The sequence below is a fragment of the Falco rusticolus genome, chromosome Z (assembly GCF_015220075.1).
Source record: "Falco rusticolus isolate bFalRus1 chromosome Z, bFalRus1.pri, whole genome shotgun sequence".
NCBI lineage: Eukaryota > Metazoa > Chordata > Aves > Falconiformes > Falconidae > Falco > Falco rusticolus.
The window spans coordinates 81,585,699-81,609,976 of record NC_051210.1 but is presented as its reverse complement, the minus strand read 5'-3'; the positions used below and the strand labels follow the sequence as shown (position 1 = coordinate 81,609,976).

General features: G+C 38.8%; 1 protein-coding gene across 6 annotated transcripts in view; it reads left to right on the top strand.

Annotated features, from left to right (window-relative positions):
* DYM (dymeclin) overlaps nucleotides 1-24,278 on the top strand; it is a 215,301-nt gene that overhangs the window by 61,216 nt on the left and 129,807 nt on the right. For all 6 annotated transcript variants that reach the window (XM_037373245.1, XM_037373248.1, XM_037373242.1 and 3 more), the window contains one exon: nucleotides 24,001-24,183. In XM_037373245.1, coding sequence (XP_037229142.1) covers nucleotides 24,001-24,183 — 183 coding nt within the window. The remainder of the gene's footprint in view (nucleotides 1-24,000; nucleotides 24,184-24,278) is intronic.

The following is a 24,278-nucleotide window of genomic DNA, read 5'->3' as shown; positions in this document are numbered from 1 at the left end:
GTACGTGCACATGAAGGACTTGGTTCAAACATCTGTATCTCCATACAGTAAAATAAGTTATCTGTATGTTTCCTCAATGATCCAGTTGTTTAGTCTCAAGAAAACAAATGAACAGTAACAAATCTAGAGTAGTTTTTTTTTTTTTTAATTAAAAAAACCCAACCAAACACCAAAACTCATCAGGCAGATCGATTATGAGAATAACTGCAAGTCTGGGCACTACTCCAAGCAGACACATTCCTATACTTTATAAGGAGGGGACTCTGTTGCTACAAAGCAGGGCCTTTCTTGAGATTATCCATGGGTTTTCCAGTTGCCAAACATTTGGTAGCACGAATCAGATGACTATAATCAGAAAGTTATCGAGATGACTTTTCTTCAGCTTCTGTAAATTATCTTGCCTGTCACCAAGAAGGGAGGGGAGGCAAACTGTTCTTCCCTTGACATTTTCAGAAGCAGCATTGGTCTTCTAAAGGTCTCTCTCAAACAGCACTGGAGCATCTGCTCCCAAAGTCAATCCTAAGATCTGCACAGTGTAACTTTTAGAGGTAGGCTTGCTGTTTCCACTAACCTCAGTAGCTGGTGATCATTGAACAGAACTTGCCAACAGGCTTAAACGTAATCTCACTTTGTTACAGAGAAATCTTTACTGATTGCAGGCATTCCCTTCCCCCCCCCCCCTTTTGACCTCCTCTTCTGTTTATCAGTTTGGGGATTTTGTATGCTGTCATTGCTCTTAAAAGTCAGATTAGGGATTTGCTGCATAACATAGTCTTCAAGGTGGTGGTTGTTGCTTCTAGGTCGGAGCAGCCTGGAAGACAGACAGAAGCTATAGAAGCTCTGATTTTTGTAACAGTTGTTCTTGGTTAGGAGTTACATGTAATCTAGGTTAGAGAACTGCTTATTATGTAAAGGCTTTATGCAATTCAGAGTGCAGCATTTTACATTTTTGCAATTAAGTCGTCCTGAAATAGTCTCAGCATAGATGGAAAATGTGCTCATTAGCCACATTCCTATTCTTGCCCAATGTTCTGTTTAATTTTTCTGTAAAATTCCAACTTGCAGTGGCTGCTGTCACTACATTTTTTTGTTGTAATTGCTGTATTGGTTAAATTGCTTATTAATGCAGATTTATAAATTTTTTTCCTTTTTTGAGATGTTTACTTTCTCTATCTCGGGTTCTAAAACACTCTGAAGCTTTGCAAAAGGTGTTGTACTGTTTCCCAAAGAAACAATTTTTAGCTGCTGTCTCAGTCACAAAACAACGAAATCTCGGTGACAGCACTTGGTGGAACTGAGTGATTTAATTGCAGCATTAAAATGAAAAAATGCAGGGAGGACTATTGAGTGTGGCTGGTCTGCATTTGCCATTTATGCTAATGCTGCTTCATGAATTGAAAATACATTAAGTTTAATATGGGCTCTCCTGGGACTATATGCGTTTACTAAATAAGTGCATCAAGTGATACGAAGAAAACAAATAGGAGACTGTAAGAGTCTTGTCTCTTCCTACACTGTTTTTCTGTTCCTTTGGTGCACCCTGTCTACTTGTAGAAGTCTCTCAGAAATGCAGGTTTAGGTAAACTTACTTTAAAGAGTATATAGAGAATCGGTCAACTAAAATGTTTTAAACCTAGTCCCGTGTAGCTTGTCTAGTCAGGTTAATGACTTGTCAGGTAATTTGTAGCTAGTTGTGGGATTTTTGTTCTTACTAAATAGAAATTGTTTATCTTTGCCATTTGTCCTCTTAGCGTTTTCACTGAAAGAAGAAAAAAAACCCTTGTGCGCTTTTGCTGTTTATATATTGGAAAATAATGTGCTCTCAATCACTGTTACACTGTTTCTCATCCTGTCTTTTTAATAGCATCATTTTTCCCCTTCTGTGTTTTGCACTGCCTCACCCCACCACAACCACCACCAGTCTCTTAAAATTCATGGCATGCTCTGATATTTGAAGTAATTTTTTAAGTCATTTCAACATCTTATTGGTATGTCAAGAACTGGCATATTTGCAAGTTGCAGTAGTCAATTCGTCAAGCATACAAACTGTGCAAAAGTTTGCTTCATCGTATATTTAGAGCTCTCCAGTTAATTAATTTTAAATTAAATCTTCACTGTGGTTTGGCACATGTTTGAAATGAGCAGAAGGGAACTACTAAAGATGGAAACCTGAAATACTTGTAATTATTGCACCTTATGTACAAATTAATCCCTTTGTTGTGTAGAGCTGACATTTTCCCTGTCACTTTTTCCTCCTTAGGAGGCAGACTTTGAAAAGAAATGATGATTGTATAAATTAAAATTTATAGTTCTGTCTGGTTAGTGTGGGTGTCATGCTAGACATAATTCCTTATGAAGTGTGGTGTCAGTTATGGAAATCGGCATTGTATCCTTTCTCAAGCGTAGGAAGGGGTTTTATAATCTGCTAGAATGCCAAACGCTTTTAACTAGAATTGAATGTGGTCCACTATCCGTAAATTATAATCATGCATGTGTGTGGGTGTCTTATCATTAAACTCTTATGTCTGTGTGAGAAGTGTGGGAGGTAATAAAAGCTGGGTGCATAATAGTTGATAGATTGTACATTTTCTTTTCAAAATTAGTTGTGAATGTATTTTGGAGGCCTTAAATTCACATCTTCCTTAAAGAAATTAATGCTGTGTTTGCTTAAAGGGATGTTAATTAAGCAGCACAGTGTTCTGTGGTTTTTTGTTGGTTTTCTTTTTCTTTCTTTTGGGTTTGTACCAGATGGTGATTAAAAACTAGTTAATGAGGTCCACAGCCCTGCTTGAGTATGTAAGGCATGTTTATGCAACTTTATACTGATTTTAGGTATTTCGAGTTAGAGCTGAGGCTTTTACTGCAATAGCTACATCAGGGCATTCCTTATTGTGGAGGCAGGTGTGTCTGTCACTGCTTATGCTTTCCTTAGTCGCATAAACTGAAGCAAGAGAAGCTTGACTTAGCTGTAATTTTATCTATGGTGAGGATTCCTAGGTGTGAAATTAGTAGGAACAGTACCAAGTGAAGGTGTGCATCACTTTAGTTATACAGGTGAAGCTGCCTAGTCCAGATAGACAGCTGCTGACAGTCAGGACTTGATGTGGATATTGAGTCTTGTGGGACAACCTAAAAATGTCGCATCTCTTAAAAATAAATGATACAGTTTTGAATCTTTGTCTGGTGTGCTGTTGCAGCAGTGCTAGCCAGCTGTAGAAATGGTGCTGGTTTAGCCACAGCAGTCAGATGGCTGGAGCAAAAGTACATTGTGCTTGACCAGCTGCATTGTCTTGCAGCAATAAAATGGCAACGCTTGTGGATGAGGGTAGAATGATTGATGTTGTCTACCTGGCTTTGCTAAGGCTTTACTAAAGGTGTTATGATTTAGGTGGGTGGACTGCTGTGTGGGCGAGACATTGATTTAAAGAGTTGTACCCCCTCCATTGCTCTCAGTGATGTTTCTGTTTCCCACTGTCAGAGTATCCGAGTGTCTTCCAGTGTTTTTTCTGTGACCAGCTTTAAATCAGAGGCATGGGGGAAAGCATGCTTGTACTCAAGAGATCTGAAGATTGGTCATTTTGTCTTTTGTGTGACTGTAAGGTTTGAGCTGACACTTTCAGGAGACTGTCCATAATGGTTCTGAGATTTCTTTCTTGAGTGGGAATACTGAATTAAGAATTTGCTATGGTGTGTAGTTTAGGCTTCTTAGCCCACCATGTGTATATATGTCCTATCTTGCATTTATCACGTTAGTAGTTAGCAGGCTTTCCATCAGGAGGTTATGCTGTGACTCTTAGTCACTTCAGATTTGATGATCTGCATTAGATTTTTGTATCTTCAGATTTAAACCCCAGAGTACTCTGTTGATTTCCAAGACACGTATGGAAAATCAGAGGTGTTAGTACTCAGCTGTATGGTAACCTACAGATAATAGTCCTTCATTACTAAAACTGACCATTTCTTCCTTTATTTAGTCCTTGTTAAATCATGTGAATGCTTTTTTTTTATTTTTACAGAAGTTCAATTTTTTTTTTATTTATTGCTTTTAAATAAAGACAAAGACTTAGAAATCCAGTTGTAGTGGGTGCAGTTCTACACTTGCTTTCAATCCAGCAGAAGTATGAGTATGTTGAAAGAAGTTCAAACCACATGCTACCACTTTTGCCTGCATGTCTTTGCCTCTGTTTTTTGCTCATATTTGCATTTGTGTGACCACATGATAAGCTGTCGCAGAGAATTGAGCTAGCTGAAAATTGCCCTTCCCCTCAGCTTGGCTAACAAATTTTCCTGTGTGGCTACACAAATACTGGTTGATTGTGGTGTGTGTGGGTTTGTTTTTTTTTTTTTTTTTTCAAAGGGGAACAGAAAGTGGGAAGAAATGTGCAGAGGAAGGGGGCTGCTGGGTTTGGTGGAAGCCATATTAAAAACTCCTGTTACTCCTCTTTCTTAACTCTTTCAAAAAATTTCGAAAGGTCTGTGAGATAAATGTGCAGATAAACGTTAAACAAGTAAGAAGGCTCAATACAACTTTTGTAATAGATGTGGCTTACCTATCTAAGAGCGTGATTTCAATCTTCTGCAAAAATCACAGTTTATCCATTTGTCTGCTGCTTGTAGTCACTGCTCTGTTTATACATTGCCTACAGTGGTGGTACAGAGCTGTCGTGTCCTGCATGCGAAGGAGCTCTTCAGATTGATGTTGCAGTTACCAGCTTATGCTTCTCTATTAACAGACTCACTATATTTGAGGACTTCATAGTAGAGTTGCTTTAGCACTACCAAGTGACCACTCTGGTCTGGCTGTTCTGAATTGCTTCCTAAATCTTCCCTTGACCCTTCATTTGGAGGCTCTTTCTCCAGAGGCAGCCTCCTGTTGAGCCTTAATATGATTTAAGATGACCCATTGCCGAAAGAGGCTGAATAGGGACACGACAGCAGTTGCTCCTTCCACTGGTCTTGTATCAGATCTGCTGATGGTATATCCAGTGTGTGCTGGAAAATGCACACCACATACTTAATTTAGCTCATTTGCTAGAGCCTGACCTTCTCGTAGTGCTCCTGTAACACCTCCATCACTTTTTGGTTTCTCCGAGGAGCTGTCTACTTCACATTGTTTGAAAAAGCTTTTGATGTTAATTTTTATACCTTTAGTAAGCTGTTCCTAAGTTCTTTTTGGCTTGACTCAATATGGTTTAGCATTGAACTTGCCAAAGCTTATGTACCTTTTCCTTTCCTGATTTGGGAAAGACTTAATCTCTTTACATTTAATAGCCTCCTTCCTCTGCAGTTGAGTCATGGTGTGTTTCTGTTCTGCTCGGGACCTCTAATATCTGATATATATCCTCTCTGAGCCCTTAATGCGGTGACTAAGTTGTCTTACTGCCATCTACAAGTAATTCATAAGCTGAACCTGTTTTCTTACCTGTTTCTTAATCTTTTGGATAAGTGCTATGTCAACACTGAACTTGCTAACTCAGAAAATTAATTCCGCTTTGATAAGATACTTGGAAACTGGAAGAATCCTCTGAATGTTTTATGGTTAACGGACTTCAGTTAAGAATAGTTGTGGAAATACCTATGAGGGATGTTGGTGGGGGTTTTGGTTTTTAGAAAGAAAATCAGATCATGACCTTGAGCAAAGATCTTTTTACTATTATTATTTTTTTCCTCCCTCTTGTCTGCAAGAGAAGGGAAAGTAAAAATACGGGAGGTTTCAGCAGAGTTTACTCTCAGCTGGAAGGAAAATCTGGGTCAAATTAATTCTGGTGAGAATGGGATAAGATTTTAAGCACCACAGCAGTTGACAGTTACTTGATACCCACTAGTTCTATGTGTATGTGTATAGTAGAAAAACTATATAATGGAAATAAAATATGGTGACTGTATAAAATGTATAAATGTAAATACAGCTTTATAATATAAATATATATGACCTCATATACTGTATCAATATATATTTAGTCGATATAAATATATACCTTGCAGATATCAGAATACCTAGAGCTATAAAAATTAAAATGGGTGTAAATTTTATGTAAGGATAATTTTTGCATAATTATAAACAAAGACACTTAAGTTATATAAATATAAAATATATGTAAACATTTAAATATAGATGAAATGTAGCTAATATAAAAATATTGCTGGGAAAAAACCTTTTTGGCTTGCGTAATTTCAAGTTTGGCTTCAGGTTTATCCACATAACGCTGCTGACTTCTGACGTAAGCCTCAGTAGTTTGTATTTATGGAACTGCTTCTCTCAGCAATTGGCGTTCTCAGAATGTCTGTCAATAGAAGATTTGTCTTTATTTATGTATTTTTACATGATATCTATGTATTTGTATAATTGCATATACGTGTGTGCATATATGTACACACACAACGTGTATATAATCTATTGCAATGTATATATAATCTATTCTGACTCTTCAATGAGTCTGAGATCTTTTAGGTGATTGGGACATTAACTCAGGATTTGTCGCCGCAGCCATTGGTGCCATCTCTGACTTGCACCAGTCTGGCATTGGTTTTATTTCCCAAAGCAGTAATTGGGAAGCTGGGTAGTTTACTACTTGTTGATAATTGTTCTTTGGTCCAGGTTCAGGAATCTCTTATAAAACTAAAGGATTGTTTCCAGAAATATTATTTCACTCCCTGCCTCTATGGGAAACTGTAATTCTGAGAGTAGTTTTGGTGAAGCCAGTGAAATTGCTTTTGTGCTCAAGTACCTTGCTGAGCTGTGACGTTGGAGGAGATGAGAAATGGGATATTGGCCAGCACCTTAACCAGACCAAACAGGGCATGCTCGGGCCAAGGGCATTCAGAGGTAAATACCCTTATTAAGTAGAAAATTCTCATTTTTACAGATAGGGGAAATAGAGGAAGTAACATGGTTGCAGCTTGACAAAAATTATACAATGAGTTGACATTACAACTAGGAATAAAATTCCAGTGTCCTGATCTTTATCCTCATGATTTAATAGCTAGGCCTTGCTTCAAGGTTAATAAAACATGCTGTTTATATGTGATAACTTGTGTAAGATTTGCACTAAACTAACAATTTCAGGTGATTTTATAAGATGTTTATACAGCATATATGTGTCTGGTTTTGTCTGGTCTTGCTAATTATAATTCTTTGTTTTGTTAAATGGAGCTTAGGACATAGGCAATCAATATCCATTTTTCCATTCTGAGGAAGCATGTTGTCAATGTTCCTGAAGAACCCATAATAGGGTAATTAATGTGAAACACAATCAGTTCAATTGTAATTTTAATAATTACAAATACCATTGAATATTTTAGTGTATGATCATTTAAGTTCACAGAGCTTGAAATAAGTGCTTAAAAATGAAAGTATCATCAACCAGCCTCAATAAGGGTCCTTATGGGAGGTAAGAGGGTGGCTGAGCAGGAGAAGAGCAGGAAGGGGAGCTCGGCTGGGTGTCCAGGCAGTTGGGACACGGCCATGCCCAGGCTCCAGGGCAGCCCAGAGGCCAGCCTTGTTGGTGTCAGCCCTGTGCAGGAATCGTTGACGAGGTCCTGCTGTCAGCTCTCTGTGCTGTGGCTTGCAAGACAGCATACGTACCGAACACCTTGGCAGCATTTGTGATTTTGCATAAGGTTAGCTGAGTAATGGTTGTATGAATATGGAGTGAATGCTGGGGATAGTGGAAGCGTTTTCATGAAATATATTAACAATATTCAAATTACCTACTTAAAACCAGGTAGCCTAAAAAGGATTACTCTGTGCAAGTGGCAGCTGCTGATGCTGAAGGCCTACAATGCTTGTGTACAGTGTAGGACTGGCCTGGTTAGGTAGGGCTTGCCAAGTAGTTTCTGTGGAAGAGATCTTTGTGAATATCTGGAGCACTTGTCAAAAGTGAGTGTAGTAGCCCTGGAGGCAGTGGCGCTGTGTCACCCTCAAGGGCAGTCAGTCTGCCCACATTGGCTTTTTTAACAGCTATGATGGTCTTGTACAGAACAAGAATTCATTGTAGGTTATATTAAAAAGTTAAGTTAACTTCTCTTTCTCAAGAGTGGCCATAGACCTATTACGGATGATAGCAGAGAAGGCAGTGTTCTCAGTATGTCCTAATTGCGCTCCCAGAGAGCAAGCGTTTTACTCTTCATGGCTTGGCACTGTTGCAAAATCCTTATGAACAGGAAAAAACTAAAGGAATCCCTTGCCCTGTGGTAAAACATTTTTGGGTACTGAAGATGAAACATTTTGGAACTGAACATGCACGCTAGAGACAAAATAAAGTGCCTTTAAATGTAGCTTCTCATATTGGGATACATGGAAATCTATGTTATTCATGCCATAAGGTAGATTAATAACAACTGGCAAATCAGTATTTGGAACCACAACTTCCTTAATATGTTAAATGCCATTTTAGTCTTTCATAGTAGAATTGTTGAGTGTTAGCACATGTTTCTATATGATTTCAATGTTAACTATAAATTTTTGTTGGAAGAAAAAAAAATCTCTTTATAAAAACCCTCTGTGTGTACAGGCAGTGTCAGCAATACCTTTTCTTCCCAGCCTTTTTCTTCCCCCATAGTGTTGAATTTTTGTAGTCAGCAAACTTGATACAGCAAAACTTTTCCCAGTGCCATTCCCTCCACACTGGCCATCTAACCTAAAGACAAGCAACTTAACAGGTATCAGATGCGTAAGTGGACTTCAAATAGGATATGGTGTATTGCAGCTCCATTTTGTTGATTTGAATCCAACCATGGTGTCCAGTGACAAAGTCTTGTTACTATCTGATGCCTCTGGAGTTGATTGCAGTTCAGAAACTGAAGCCAAAGGGCAGGTGCTAACATAAAACAGCTCGTCAACATTGGTGGTAATTTATGTCCTGCTCTGAAGAGTGAGCAGAGAGACCATATTCTTTCAGCTGAGGAGGCATTTTCTGCTGGTCAAGGTAATGAAAAATTTTGCCCTGATTTGCCTGTAGTATGTTTGTTCTGGTGACAGGACTTGATTCTTCAGGACTGCCATTTTTCATAATGCTTTATCATTAAAAGTACCATTTTAATAATGCTCATATGGCTGTAGCTGGTATTGATGCCTGTAGATAAGCTTATATAGCACTTTCTGTAGGGAAATCCATTTTTCAATTGCTCATTTTTTAAAAAAAAACAACTTCAGTTGTTTGTGATAAAACTTTTCATGCTGAGTATCTTCCTTAGGCTGATTTTTTTTTTTTTTTAAATATTTCTCTTTTTTGGCTCTGCTTTAATTGAAAACAGTTCTTCTGTTTCTGAGAACGAGGTTAGGGAAAAATGTTACTTAACCAATACTGAATTCTTCATCTGTTTTATTGAGGAGTTTTAGAGCCTTCATGCCTTGGAACAGGCTCTTGAGATTTGGAAAGGGGGGCTTAGGGGAGTGAGACTGCAGACAGAGATGTGCCATTTGCAATCCTTCTTAAAGTTTACTAAATTTGGCCAAGTTACAAGGTCTTGAAACTTGCTGTTTTCAACAAGTTTCTGCTAATGTATGCAGAACTTGCAGCAAAGTTAAATGTTGAGTTTTCACGAAGTGCATTCCACAGAGCATCATGCCAGTGAGCCTGGGGATGCGATACCCCTTGTGAAGTCTGTGAGCCCATTCCAGGATGCGAGGGGGACTTTCCTGCAATACCTTCACCCACTTGCTGATGGATGCAAGGTTTCAAGCAAGAGAACTAACACTCGGGGACTTTCTCTTCTTTGGTACAGCAGGTACTGTGGAGGAGGAGGTTAACTCACTGCATTACAAAATGTTACAGCTTAGAGCCAAAAGAGGGACAGGCTGGGGTGGATTTAAAGCCAGCATGCCCGTTGCATGTGTGCGTCAGGGAGAGGTGGCAAGGTCCAAGGAGCAGAAGCAAATCTCAGAAAACATGGGTGGCAGCCAGAGCACTCCCAAACTGTGTAGCTGAGTTTTCCAGCTGTACTTATATTTGGAGTTTTGTTTAGTTGCTTTTAAAGTTGCTCTCCTCAAGGCACTGGCTGAGAAGCTGGTTGGAAGTGCTGCAGGTACCCATGCTCAGGTGCTTCACAAGTTTGGAGGAGTGAAAGTTAGGCTCAGCATGGAAGCAGCAGATCTGTGATGGCTTTGCTGTGCTGGCTATTCTTTCTTAGATTCGTTTGGGACAAGCAACAGGAGATTGGGATCTTTATCTGGCATTTATTGCTGGGGAAAGGAGCAAGGTGGCATTTATTTCAGTAGAAGGAAGGGCGTGAAGAAGCTGGGGAAGATGCTGAGGCTCAGCTGTCGAGATGTAGTTCAGTGATGGGGTGGAGGGAATAACGAAAACTGGGACCAGGAGGAGAGGTGGATCCTCACAGAGCCAGGTCCAGCACCTCTGCTAATCAGTCCGCTTGTGATTCAGGCTGTGAATTCACCCCTTACCTCATTGTGCTCCATTGCAATTGCTTTGTTCTTCCCTGGTTAAACACAAATACAGAGAAACTGAGTTTTGCCGTGGGAAAGCTGACCCTTGTTTCCTGAGTACTGGACTTAAATGTAAGTCTGGATTTGACCCCTTGAGTTATGTCAAGAATGGGCTCTGAAGTCCTCCGACAAGGGATGTGTCTTGTCATGGAATTGGGATATGTCTTGTGATACTTGCCATGGAAACTGAGTTGCGTACGTTCAACAAGTACAGGAACAGAAAGATGAAAATTACCTTGTATTTTAGGGAACTGAGTCCAGAAAAATATTAGCTCTCCATTGCCTCTTTGCATGTTGTTTATTTTTACTTTTTATTTGGGAAGTTAGGCAGATCATTTTAAAGGAAGACTTTCCCAGGAGCCACTCGCTTGTGTTCCTCATGTTCTTGTCTCACTTAAATGGGTTCATTTAAAATTTAGTGCCTGCAATCGCCACAAGTCAACAGGAGCAGTGTGTTAAACTTGGTAAGGGATACAAATTTGTAACTGCTCTGGAAAAGTCTGTTGTTGGATGCCTTGATCCGTCTAGCAACATTAGAGGTCACTCCTGCCAATGGCAGTCTGAATTTCTTCTTCCCCCTCTTACATAGGGATGAAGTTCTTCTGAGGGTACTGCTTCAAAAGCATTAATTAATATCGATACGCTAATTAGCACTACTTAAAAATAATGCTGGAATCTAAGAAACAAAGATTGGTGGTAAAAAGGAAAATTTGAGCACGCTCATTTATGGTAGGATCATTTAAGGCATAGAAAATGTGGACAGTGCCCTTGAGTAAATGTTTTGGTATCATCTGCATGAACAAGAGAAGGGAACTGAGGCACAGCATGGCCAACTGATTTTAACAGTTGTCTGAAATTGTGACAGTCTGTGTTGCTTGTGTATCTCATGGTTCGTGATTGGAACAGGTTGACATTACATTAGGGGAAGAATGATTGTGTTACGAAGTTTTATTGCAGATTGTTTCGGTAACTGAAGACCACATTTTTAAGTTTGGGCTTATGTTGTGTTTAAAGTGCAGCAGAGCCTGTTTGCATGGAACACCAGCAAATTGCCCACAGGAGAAGCCCTTGTAGTTGGAGGAAATTTGCACTTGACGCATGCGTTACAAATGTTTTTATAAATGATGAGTAGTTCATGATTCTTATTTATATCTTTATAGTTGATATAACAATATATATTTGGTAATTTATGTAAATAAGTTATGTTTAATTCATAGAAAGTGTTATTATGTAAGAATCATTTGTACGTATATATAAAAGCCTCAAATGTATCTATTTACATTAAAAAAAAAATAAAGTAATATTTGCCTTTTTCCTATGGAAGAGGAATTTGTGCTGGCAGCCCTGTTCTTTAAATACGCTTTAAAAGGATTTTCTTCCCTCTTTCTGAAAGGGAGGTTGTTCAAGGTGTGCATAAATTTGTGATGGCAAATGCTTGCAATTCTCTGGTTGCACAGTAAAGCAAAAACAATTTGAGGACAAGGTTACCAGGATAAATGCAGAGAGTATTCTGCAGTATGCTGGGAGCTATTTGAAAACTTTTGGCTGCAACTGTGCAGTAGATAGCAACCAGACTTTCAGAAATGTCTGGCAGTCAGCAGCTCCAGTTGTTCTTATGGTTCATACTTTATGTTCTACCAGGATCATTACTTGAGGATCTAAAACTTCTGCGGTGCATAAATGGGAGATGGTTTCTCCTGGAGATGTCTGTGTGTGGTGTATGGAGCACTTTTGGACACCCAACCCTTGAAAGACTTCTCACTTTTAATTTTCCAGAGTTTTGTTGAATTTAGAATACTGTCTTACCATTACACCATCTCCAGACTTAAAACACTGATCACTTCTAGTAAATTGTTTCTGCCCACCATTGACATGGCTGCATAGGCGTTAATGGTCTATGGTGTTGTGTGTGTGATTGTTGTTGGACTTCTTTCCAAGAAGAATCACATTTTACTCTGACAGCTCTCTCTGTCAAAATATTCAAGCTGTTTATAGCTAGACCAATACATCAATTCACCTTGATGGATTACACTGTACAGTCTTTAATAATTAACTGTTTTATAGTATACTACATGTAATTGCTGCCTTCATCTGTTTTGTTCTCTATACCTTTCTTTCAGGGTTTATACTTACTCTTCTATTCTCTATTATAAACTCTTAAAACAGCTAACGTGTTTCCTTCTATGCATATTACAATGCCTTGTGCAGAGGTAGGTGTAGCTCAGATTGTGGATAAGTACCTAGCAACTTCATTGCCAAAGAAATAATGACAGGCAAGTACAGCTGATGACTGTTTGCTGTTTTTGTGTTAGTAAAAGTAACTTTGATACTGATAAGTAAAGCTAGTGGTTTTAAATGTGTAGGATTGGAAGGGGATTTTTGTTTTCCATGTTATAAATTAAGAATTAGTTTGAAAATAAGAGATTCTGGAATCCTTTGGAAATATTTGTGTGTGAAGACCATGTGGACAGTCAAGAAGTGGAGCAGACTGCCCAGGAAGGTTGTGCCATCTCCATCCTTGGAAGTTTCCATGATTCAGTTGGATGAAGCCCTGAGCAACCTAGTGTGACCCCATAGCTGCCCCTGCTTGGAGCAGAAGGCTGGGCCAAAGTCCTCCTGAGGTCCTGTCCAGCCTGAATCATCCTGTGATACTATGCTCTGAAAAATCCTTTCTTCCTTTCTACTCAACTTTTAAAGCTTCTTTGTCTTTTCAGTTGTCTTCATCTGGTTTCTTTGAACCATTGGTTTGATCTTGATAGTGTTTTTCTTCAGTGGACTAGCTTGACCATTTTGTTGTAAAAATCAATGCTGCAAGTAAAGGTTTCTCTCATATAGCCAAGATATTTTTTGAATGTGTTTCCATGTTTGTTTCTGTCCCCAATTTTTTCTGATTGTGTTGACAAAAAGATGGTACTGAAAATCCCACTCTTGGTGGAATTACACACATTCCCTATGCCCCCTCCCATTCTGACCACAACAATAAAGTACCAGGACAGTGCCCTGGGCAAAAGCCAGAGGAGTCTTCTATTAAAGTAAATCCCCCAAACAAAAAAAAAGACCAAAAAACAGCTACTCCGCCCCTCCCCCCCCCCCCCCCCCCCCGAAACATCAAGAAAAACCAATCCAAAAAAGCCCAGAAAACCTAACATGATGCACCAACTCCTTTTTCATGCCTCAGTATGCTAGTTTGTTCTTGGCTTGAGGTTTGCTGTTCCAAGGCTGATAGTTGAGTCAGACAGTTGTTGTAAAATTGAATCCAACACTAGGTGGATTTTCAGTTTTTCCCACATTTCTCATACGTTTTCCTCTCTCACGCTCTTCTTTTCTAGCTTGCACTTAGTTTCCCGGGTTTCAAATAGTCATAATACTGTAGTATCGTGTTCTTATATAATACCATAAAACTTTTATTTTATTTTTTTTTATATTGTGGTCACATTTGCAGCTTCAGTTCTACTGGACAGTCTTCAAATGCGCAGCAGAAATATTGTTCCATCTCAGAAATGGTATTGCTTGTGTCCAAAGGAGTTGCAATAGGTGTTTCCAGCAGTGGTTCAGGAGTGGAGCTAATAAAAATGTGAAGTTTTCCTTCCTTGTTTAAGATGTTCCTTTTCTATGTTTTTTTTTTTAAATTTATTTCTTGACGTGAATTAATAGTATATTAGAGTTATTTCCAACTTTACTTGGCAACTTTATAGGCTTTTGATTCAGGAATGTGGTATGTAATTTGCTTTACTTAATTCTTCAAGGTGCCTGTCACTAGGTCTGTCCGTTACTTAGATTTGTGTTACAGATACTAAAAATGTCCTCAGAGATTTCCAAGTAACAAAACTATCCCATTCTTCAGCATCTCTGTGCAAGTAAGAGAAGTAGGCCCCATCTGGAAATGTTAAATGTGTAACTTCAGTGAGACAGTGTAAAGATGTTAGCTTTGTTTATAAATATTTCTGTAGTTTTTCAGGTGAAATAATTTTTTGAGGGAGTGGTCTTTGTGCATTTCTGATACAGCTGTGGTGTTGAAAGCTTTGACAGGAGTGCAAGTCTCCCACTGAGCTTCACACTTTTGGGAGAAGGTGATGTCCTTGCTTTGAAGTTTAAAACAAAAGAAAGTTAGGAGACCTAATGGAATAGATGGGGGGGGCTCCTGCTCTGAAAAAAGCCTGTATCATTTCGGGTATCACAGTAAAGAACTCCTGAGATCTAGTGATAAAGAGGGTAAATAGTTTAAAATTAAATAAATGCTAATTTTGCACTGAATTGAAGAATATGCTTGTTTATTGTATTAAATCTATGCAGTTTAGTATTTGTAATCTTTTTCAGTGCAGTGATGATTGAGAGGTCATGCAAAGTGTTGGAGCTGGGATTAATCACAGGAAGCAAAGTGGAAAAGACTTCAAAGAAGGAAAAAAATCTGTGTATATAATTTGGCTAGGCAACAAAGGAGACATGGCTGTGCCTTGTATTTAAAGGCTGTAAACCGTGAACTAGAGAAGAAATGTTTTATGGTATTACATAGAACCACTTACAGAAATAAGTACATGAAGTTGAACAAAGTAATGCTTAGACTGAATATTAGGAAAGAAATCTTAATACTGAGGTTTATTAGGTTATGGAACACTCTTCCCAAAGGATGTGCTTCAAACTCCATTACTAGTCCCTTAAAATTAGACTGGATAGAGTAACAGAATGTACTGGAGGGAACACTCTTGCATGGGTAGGGGATGAACACGGTTACCTAATATGTCTTTGCATTGCACTTGCTTCCATGATTCATTTCCTGAAAAACTGCTTCCAGAGTGTGTTAATGACATCACGGCCCCGACCTCCTCAGACACGTTGGTGCTTCTCGGTGCTACAGCTTTCAGAGGGCTTATTTGCAGATTTGCTGGGCTCTTTTTTTCCAGTGGCTCCTATAGCTCAGCTGTTCTTCGCAGCTTTCCCGTTCTGCTGCAGCATCGCCAGGAGCAATGGGGATGGGCAAAAATCAGGTGCCTGGGGTGCATTTTAAAAATACAAAAAATACAGATACACACACATATATGAACTGGGCTGTTCTGGAGAGCCTGTGATCAGGAGTGGGCAGGCAGCAGAACTTGTATTGCAGAGCTTGGCTTCACAGAAGTAACTATCTTCTGTTGTTCTTGGCAAGTAGGATGAAATACTCGTCTCCTTTAGAATAGTAGTATTAGGTGTGAAAAACCTCTAACAGGTAAGTTGTACATGGTCATATGTATTTCAGTGAGCCAATCTTAATGGTTCTGTTGCGCTGATTTGATGAGAAGAATATAACTTGGTTTTAAAGTGTCTACCACAATTTTTTTTAACATTTTAAGACCTCAACTAAAACATGCTTTTAAGCTTTCTATAGCATTGCAGTCACTTTTCTGTAGTAATTAGGAATTAAATACTGAAAATAAAGTATAACAATAATAGTAATAAAGCACCTGAAGTGAAGCCCATGGCAATCTACTACGTACATTTTTGAGATCTGTTGTGTAAATTGCACGTCACTTTGCACCAAAGACTAAGTGGTGGCTTGGTAGGATTTTAAGCCTAGATATCTGTTTCACACATTTACTCTTAAACATATCCTTTACTGTTCCTATATTCCAAACAATAAATAGAGTCAAGATGGACTGGTACAGAGCTGTTGTCTCGAAATGCTTACAGCACTGCATGTAAGCTTTTAAATTTAGTATCTCTCTGTGTGAATTCTTGCTGCAGCCTGCTGATGACTTAGAAACCAGCTAGCCTACCGGTATTTAAAATGTGAATTTATCTTGCTAGACTGTGTGTTGCCCATAAACTATTCATTTATAGTTGTTTTAAAATGTCTTTCCTTCTATGTCTCAAGCTAGCTTGGGTTAATTCTGTTAGTCTAGTGCCAGAGGGTGGAGACCATGAAAAATATGGCTGAAAATTAAAAATTGTTACTTTTGTCATTTGTATTACCATGCAGACATAAAGTTGCATTTAGGGGAACTTGTGGCAGCTGAAAAAGTTACTGCAATGAAAAAGTTAGTGCAAACAAAAAGTTACTGCCGTATTTAGGGCAGCCATTTTTATGCTTCTAAGTTTTATAATTTCCCTACCTAAAAAATTGGCACTAATCAGACCCACTTTTTCAATCAGAGGTTGTAGTTTGTGTATCCATCAGTGTGGTTTTATGCTCCTTAGAAGTTTAATATTTCTTCAGGGTGGAATACTTAACATGCAAGTTCATTAACCACATAAAAATTATTCTGTATTTTCTATACTTCAGCTTTGCTAGTTTCTTGCTGTAATTAATCTTCCAAAAACTTGCAGTGGGACTTCCCTAAAATTAGTGTAGCTGATGGTTTTATAGTCTTCTAATCAAGTATACCCAGTGCTCCTCACAATTAGCAGTTTTAAGTCGCTTAAATGAAGACCTGAAGTGTTAAGGACATGCTTATAAAGTGTAAAATGACTTTAACTTGAAATATTGTGAACTGCATCTTGATATAGCAATTGCCTCACTGATCCAGCCTCTCCTATTTATGATTCCATGGACCACTTTTTCCTCTCCCATTCATTATCACATAACATCCCTGTGGCAACTTGAGAAATTGCTTACATGGAAAAGTAATCGTAGGAAAGTATTTATGTATTTTTAGCTTTCTTCTAACACAATGTAGCAGCTGGAAACAAGGACAAGAGCCAGCGCAACATGAACTGCCAGCTCTCCATAGGCCACCAGAAAAGTGTTCATCAGACCACGATGTGAGAACCATTGAATTGACTTAAGAAATGTGACACACATAATAAGCATTAAATAAAAAAAACCCAACCCTCAAGTTCCCAAAGATGCTGCTTGAATCTAATAAGAATGGAATAGTAATTGTGATGTTTTTGAATAATGTTAGTCACTGGTTTTGGTGGAGGAAGTACACGATGGTATCAATTAGATGCAAGGAAAATCACTTTTGCTTTAGGTCTTTGTAATCTTTATTTACTGCTGTCTTAGATGTTGTTGCAGTATTGAGCAGTCTTCTGGATACTGACAGTTTGATAAATAGGAAAGCAGGCTGTAGAGCTAGGACTTGAACAGATTACCAAAACATAAGTTAAGTCTGTTCAGTTGTGTGTTTAGGGTTTTTTTTGTGGTTGTGTGGGGTTTTTTTTTATATTTAACACTTTTTTTTTAGGGACTTCTCCAGCCTCATCTACTTGTGTTCTTTCCGTTTTTGCAACAAGGGAGCAGGACTGTAATTTTTGAAATGTTAAAATGACAGGAAGAGATCAAGAAGATCTTTTGAAGGTTTTCATGTCTAATGAAACTCTTATGATTTCCTTTTCAGTCTCGAAAGCAGCCTGGGGCTGCACATCAATCTGGTGCACTTTGCAAAATAGTTTGAAAAGCAATAAAACTCACTGGCAGGATGCTAGGGATGTATGATAGAACTGAATTGGTGCGTATGGGGCAATGAGAAGAGGATCCGCTCTGTTACCAAGCCCCAGTGAGGAGAGAAATGAGCGTACTTCAAAAAGGCTATGCCAGCATTAATTGAAATTTAATGCCTATGTTTAAACTTAATGAAGGCTAGGTGGTTCAAAGGAAATCTTGATTAAGTTCGATTATTAATATGACTGCATTTGCAACTGCTATTAAATAAAAAAAAATATTCTACTTTTCTCAGAACGATACTTTGAAATAGGTAACACCAGTTTTCTCTCTATTAGTTTAATGCTCATTCCAGGGAGAGAGCTCAGAGGGTTTATTTTCCAATCTTTACACTGAAGATGGTAAAGGTGTGTTTTGTGGAAGAATTACAGCTAGTTTATTAAATACCCCAAGGAAGCTCACAAATCAATAATAGCTCACTGTTTGTTGATGCACTAACTTGAAATAATGGTATGCAGTGCTAGAAGTTCAGTTGTATATAAATGTCAATGTTTTGTAATGAATACATTTTTAAAGTACCCTCTGTGCTTCTACCGGTCTTTTGGTTTTAAAATATCTTTAAAATCAAGCTCTTAAAACTTTGCTTCATCACATGGAGCTATAAATAAGTGCATTTAAACTTTTCTCCGAGTAGTACAAACAGGAACCTTATTTGTATCTTCTTGTTGTGTAACAGAGACCAGACCGTTAGGCTGAGAATTCTACAGAATTGTGCTTAAATAAGTCTGGTGAAAGTTCATTTTCGGTGAATGTGTCATAATTTCATTTTTCCATTAAGTGTAGTTCCAAACTATCAAACCAGATTAAAGTCTGGAGTTTGTTTTGATGGCTATGAACAGTGTTTCTAGCCATCTTACAGAAGACCTCAGATTCTCTATAGAAAAAAGCCATTCCTTGCTCTTAAGCAAGACCTTGCTGTGCCTTCTGTAGCACTGTATGACCAGGGGGGAAAAGAAGCTGTGATGGGTAGGTTTTTGAAAAAGAAGGGAAAAATGGATCTGCTCATTACGTTTGAAAGGTACAAGTAGTCTGTTCCTTCTGAAAGGATCTGTGTTTTTTTCAAATAATTGGCAAAATTTTAATATTTTTCGAACTGACAAAAATTCTGGTGATGTGGTTGCATGTGGAACTGAGTCAAGAAATAAAGTTATATCGGAGAATTATAACTAAAAATAGATTACAAATATTTTGCAGAAAACAGTAAATTGTATAGATTAAATAAGTGATCCAAATACCTGAATGTTTGTCCTGGTTTTGGCTGTAATAGTATTAATTTTCTTTGTAGTAGCTGGTACAGTGCTGTATTTTGGATTTAAAATGAGAATAATGTTGATAACACGCTGGTGTTTTATTTGTTGCTGAGCAACGCTTACGCTAAGTCAAGGGCTTTTCAGCTTCTCATGCTCAGCCAGCAAAGAGGCCGGCAGAGGACACAGCCAGGACAGCTGACCCAGACTGGCCACAGGGATATCCCAGTCCATACGACATCATGCTGAACAATCAAACTGTAGCAAGCTAGCCCGGGGGGTCGTGGCCCACTGCTCACAGTCTGGCTGGGCATCGGTCAACAGGTGGTGAGCAGTTGCACTGTGCATCACTTCTTTTTTATATTATCGCTGTTATTTTTATTTTCCCTTCCTTTCCCACTAAACTATTGTTATATCAACCCGTAAGTTTTACTTTTTTTTTCCAGTTCTCTCTCCCATCCTGCTGGTGGGGGAGTGGGTGAACAGCTGTGTGGTGTGTAGCTGCCTCAATGATGTCAGAGACTCTTTTAGGATTATGGATTATTAACTTCATCAGGCTTACATTTAGATTAGAATTAGCAAGAAATTCTTTACCCTGAGGGCGGCGAGGCGCTGGCAGAGGCTGCCCGGGGCAGCTGTGGGTGCCCCGTCCCCGGCAGTGCCCACGGCCAGGCTGGGGCTAGGACCCACCTGGGCTGGGGGGAGGTGCAGGGGGTGGCCAGGGGGCTTTGAGGTCCCTCCTGACCCAAACCATTCTATGATAATTGGCACCAGAAAGGTGGTGTTTGGAACATTTTCAAGAGTTTATCGAGCTTCAGAAGCACTTTGTCATGATGCTATTACAGGTAGTCAACCTCCTTCATCCTTATCACAGTGCAGTGGTTTAGTTTTGTGAGCTCATCTTTGCCACTGCCCAGAGATACAGAAAACTTTAAGGAAACTTCAGTAATTTGCATTTCCCTTGAGATGTATACTAAAATGGCAAGAGAATAGGAGTAAATGAAATTTAAAGTGAAATTCAAATGTGAAAGAAATCTGAGCACTGTATGTTAAAAGTGTCTAGGCAAACTTCATTCCGTGCTTTTAACGATGCCAGGCAGCACTAGTGCAGTTACAGCTACCTACGGCTATCCTATGGACTTAAACAGGAATTTTAAATGTGGGATTTTCTTCCTTTTATTCCGTGGGGTTTTTTTCTGTGATGTTCTGAAGAAGATTAATCTGAAATATGATTCTGGCTACTCTTTCTGTATCAGTGTATATTCTTTGTATGTTTTCTGTTAACTATTAACTTCAGATCTGAAAGGAATGTAGTGAGGAGAGCTTCTCAGGGGTTGCAGCATAAATTGTTCTGGTTTTGCTTGCTAAAAAAGTATGGCTGATACTTTTGAAATACACATAAATGTAAAACCAGCTGTAGTGAAGTGATATTTCAGATATTCATAGAACCATAGAATGGCTTGGTTTGGAAGGGCCCGTAAAGACCATCTAGTCCCAACCCCCTGCCACCTGGCCTTGAGCAGTGCCAGGGATGGGGCATCCTCAGCCGTTCTGGGCAACCCATTCCAGTGTCTCACCACCCTCACAGGAAAGGATTTGTTCCTAATATCCAATCTAAATCTCCCCTCTCTCAGTGCAAAGCCTTTCCCCCTTGTCCTATCACTACAGGCCCTGGTACAAAGACCCTCTCCAGCTTCCCTGTCGGCCCCTTGAGGTGCTGGAAGGTGCTCAAACGTGTTCCCAAAGCCTTCTCCTCTCCAGGCTGAACCACCCCAGCTCTCCCAGCTGGTCCTTCCAGCAGAGGTGCTCCAGCCCCTGGTCATCTCCATGGCCTCCGCTGGACTCGGCCAACAGGTCCATGCCCCATGTTGTGGGCCCCAGAGCCCCATACACTGGGAACATACAGAATACAACTACAAGCATTGCCTGCTTGTCTCTCTGTGCTCCCAAGCTGTTTATCTATTTAGAACTTTAATCTGCTGTTAATGATTAGAAAAGATATTTTCCTTAGAAATGTCCCTTTAACTTGGCTACGTTGATAGCACCGACCAGTATTTAGCACCTAATGTGACGTGGCATTTTGGAATGGAAAGGAATATTATGAACCAATTAGCGTGGGATTGCTTTTCTGGAGTAATGCGCTTGATAACAAGAGAGAAAACTTCAGGAGGTTACTTGGGTCATAGATCAAGATGCAGATTTCTCTTGGATGTAGTTGCTTCATTCTTCCCGGTGGAAGATTCAACTTACTCGCCAGTATTTTAGTCATATCCCTCTTTTCCCAACTATTGAGGAAAGGTGTAGTAATAGCAGGTGCCAGACACAAGAAGGCTGGGGTGGTAGAAAATGAAAAGTGAGAACTACACTAAACGTCAAGAATGGGAATGTGCCAGATTTGTATTTATTTAATGTACGATGATAAATATATGTTTGGTTTTTTTTTTAAAGAAAATAATTTCTTTCATGTTACCAATCTGGGTAGCTCATGTGAGTTTAGAAGCTAAGTTCATGGTCAGCATTTTTATTCAGCTTCATTCTGATTTAAGGACAGTGGATCAAAAATACAGTGATAAAGTATTATTAAGATAAAGGATTATTAATGTAACATGAAATTTTTGCTAAGAAGGCTGTAATTATTGTGCTTTTTATTACAAGAACTCCTTCAAGCTGCTTAACATTGAATGGCATTAGTTCCCTTGCCCTTGACATGGCAGTAATTGCCTTGCAATTGTGTTGATGAAGGGAGAGCTGGGTTATTACAAAATCTAACTATATAATTATGTTTGAAGAAAAATACTCTTCAGCTGGCTTGAAATTTTGTAGGGCTAAGAGTACTTTACATTCTTTTAATTGGTTGTGCTATACTTAATTTTACATTCAAATGGCTTACAGGTTTTTATCCTTTGCACCTTGAATCTCTCTGGCTAGAAGAGTGAAAATTAAAGTTTCTCATTTTTTTTCTGTCGTCTTCAAGAAAGTGTGTTATAATTAATTTTTACTTTAGGCGTTAATAAAAAAAAAGAGTTTTTAAAAGTTTAGATTATTTCTTTTTGTGCTGTATAATTCAAGACTTTGACCTATTAAATGAATAATTGGATTAAATGCTCACTCTCTGACATAAAATTTTAAGGCACACTGAAAAATAGCTGCTAAGAGGCATCTGGGGGCAAATATAATCCAGTGTGGTTGGGGGGGGCTGCTTCTTACCCCCTGGGAATGTATCAGGAGTGATAAATGTGATAAAGGTAGAGGCCCAGTGACACTGAAGAAGTCATATGCCACCATAGTCGTGGAGGGGGCAAGTTTTATTCTTTCCCCAACTTTTTGCCCAGTAATGCTGACCCTGCAGCATCTCTGCTTCAGTTTTGGTGGTAGATTTTTTTGTTTGGTTTTTTTTCCTTCCCCGCTGTGTATTATAGTCTCATGAGTAGGGACAAGGAAATAAGGACTTACGGACTTGCTGGAAAGGGCTGAGGGGACTTCTCTAATCCTCCCCTGCTGCACCTTCTCCCTTCCAGTCTCCTTTAATCGGTATTTGGGCACATAGCTGGTCAGCTTGGTTCACAAACACTGCTGTAATTAGGAACAGGAATTTCAAATACAGTAGTTAAGTTTTGGAGGTAATTTTTGTAATGCTTTAAGGATTAAATATGAAAATGACTCTGCATCTCAGGCTCAAACATCAAAGTTTAAACAGTATTATAATGAGAGTTTTAACGAGCAGCCTTCAGGTGCTTTATACTGGCTTTATACTTTATGCCTTAATACTGGAGCTGTATATGAACCATAAATATACACCTAGATAAAGTGTAAGGTATGCTAACACGCATTCTTATTGTAGTTCACGAGCAAAGAACTGAGATCCGGTGTGGAATGATGAGCTGTTTACATTTTTGTACCTAATAATTTTCTGTGGGTGTAAAATGAATGAAGTTTTGGTGCTTTTGTTACATGTGTAGTTTCGAGGCAGTTGTGAGGCAACAAAAACTTGCTTACCCAAGAGGAATCAATCAGACTGTTTTTGACAGCATCAATAGTGATTTGTCACTTCAAACTTATTTCTTTTTAACTAGATTTTTAACTTCAAATTATTGTAAACAGTTTGCACTTTATACCTTTATATCTTATCTGAAACCTCTTAAAAAGGTGTTTCAGAGTAGGGTAAGTACTTCCAGCTGGAGTGCTTTTTCAAATTGTTTCGTCTTTTTTAGGAATGCAAAAATATGAGGCTGAGTTTAATAATACCTTAAAATTTAAATTTAAATTGCTGTTGATCCTGTCTTTTTTTCCCCAAGAGGTTTATTATTTACTATTATGTTGTGTACCTACAATAATGAGCAATGATGATGATTTCTACAGGACTCCCTTTGGATGTTCTAGTTTTGCAATATTAGTTTTTGTTACTGTGTTTTGTCTAAATTTTGCTGAGTTTATGAAAAATAGAATATATCAGAAAAATGATGCATGATGGACCAGGCTGGTTTTATTAAGAAGGTAACATAAAAGCTCATTTTCCTCTATTAATAAGTTAGCATTATCAGGATTGCAGTGTGAATCCTTCAGCTGGTATCTGCTCTGTGTTTAAGGTTTTCCCCCTCACACATATGCTTGTGTTTCACTTCTCCTAATTTCCTTTTCATATATTCCTGTGACTTAATTTTCTCCATTTCCAGTAATCTTTCAATTCCTACCTCTCTGTGTCCACTGCTGTGTTACTCCTGATATTTTCATATGGAGAAATCAAGTACCCAGATCCATCATCTCATTGTACAGGGGCGATTTGTTTTTCCCTCTTCTTTCTACCTGTGTGTCAGATGCTCTTTTCCTTTCAAGGAGCTGTGTTCATTAAAACGGGACCAAACACGGTATTCTTTATCTTTTCTTTCTAGCTGGCCTGTGGACAGTCTTCACGCTAGGTGGGGTTGGGAGTAAACCAGCGCCGCACCTGGAGCAGTGCTCCCCTCTAGCGAACCAGAGTCTGCTGCTTCTGCTGGTCTTGGCTAATCTGACCGATGCTCCAGATACACCGAACCCCTACAGGCAAGCCATTATGTCCTTCAAGAACACGCAAGGTTTGTATTCCTTCTTATTTCTAAGCATGAACTGATGAAAGTGAAGTGTTAATTTGCTGCAACTACTTAGAGGTTCTCTTTCCAAAATCTGGTTT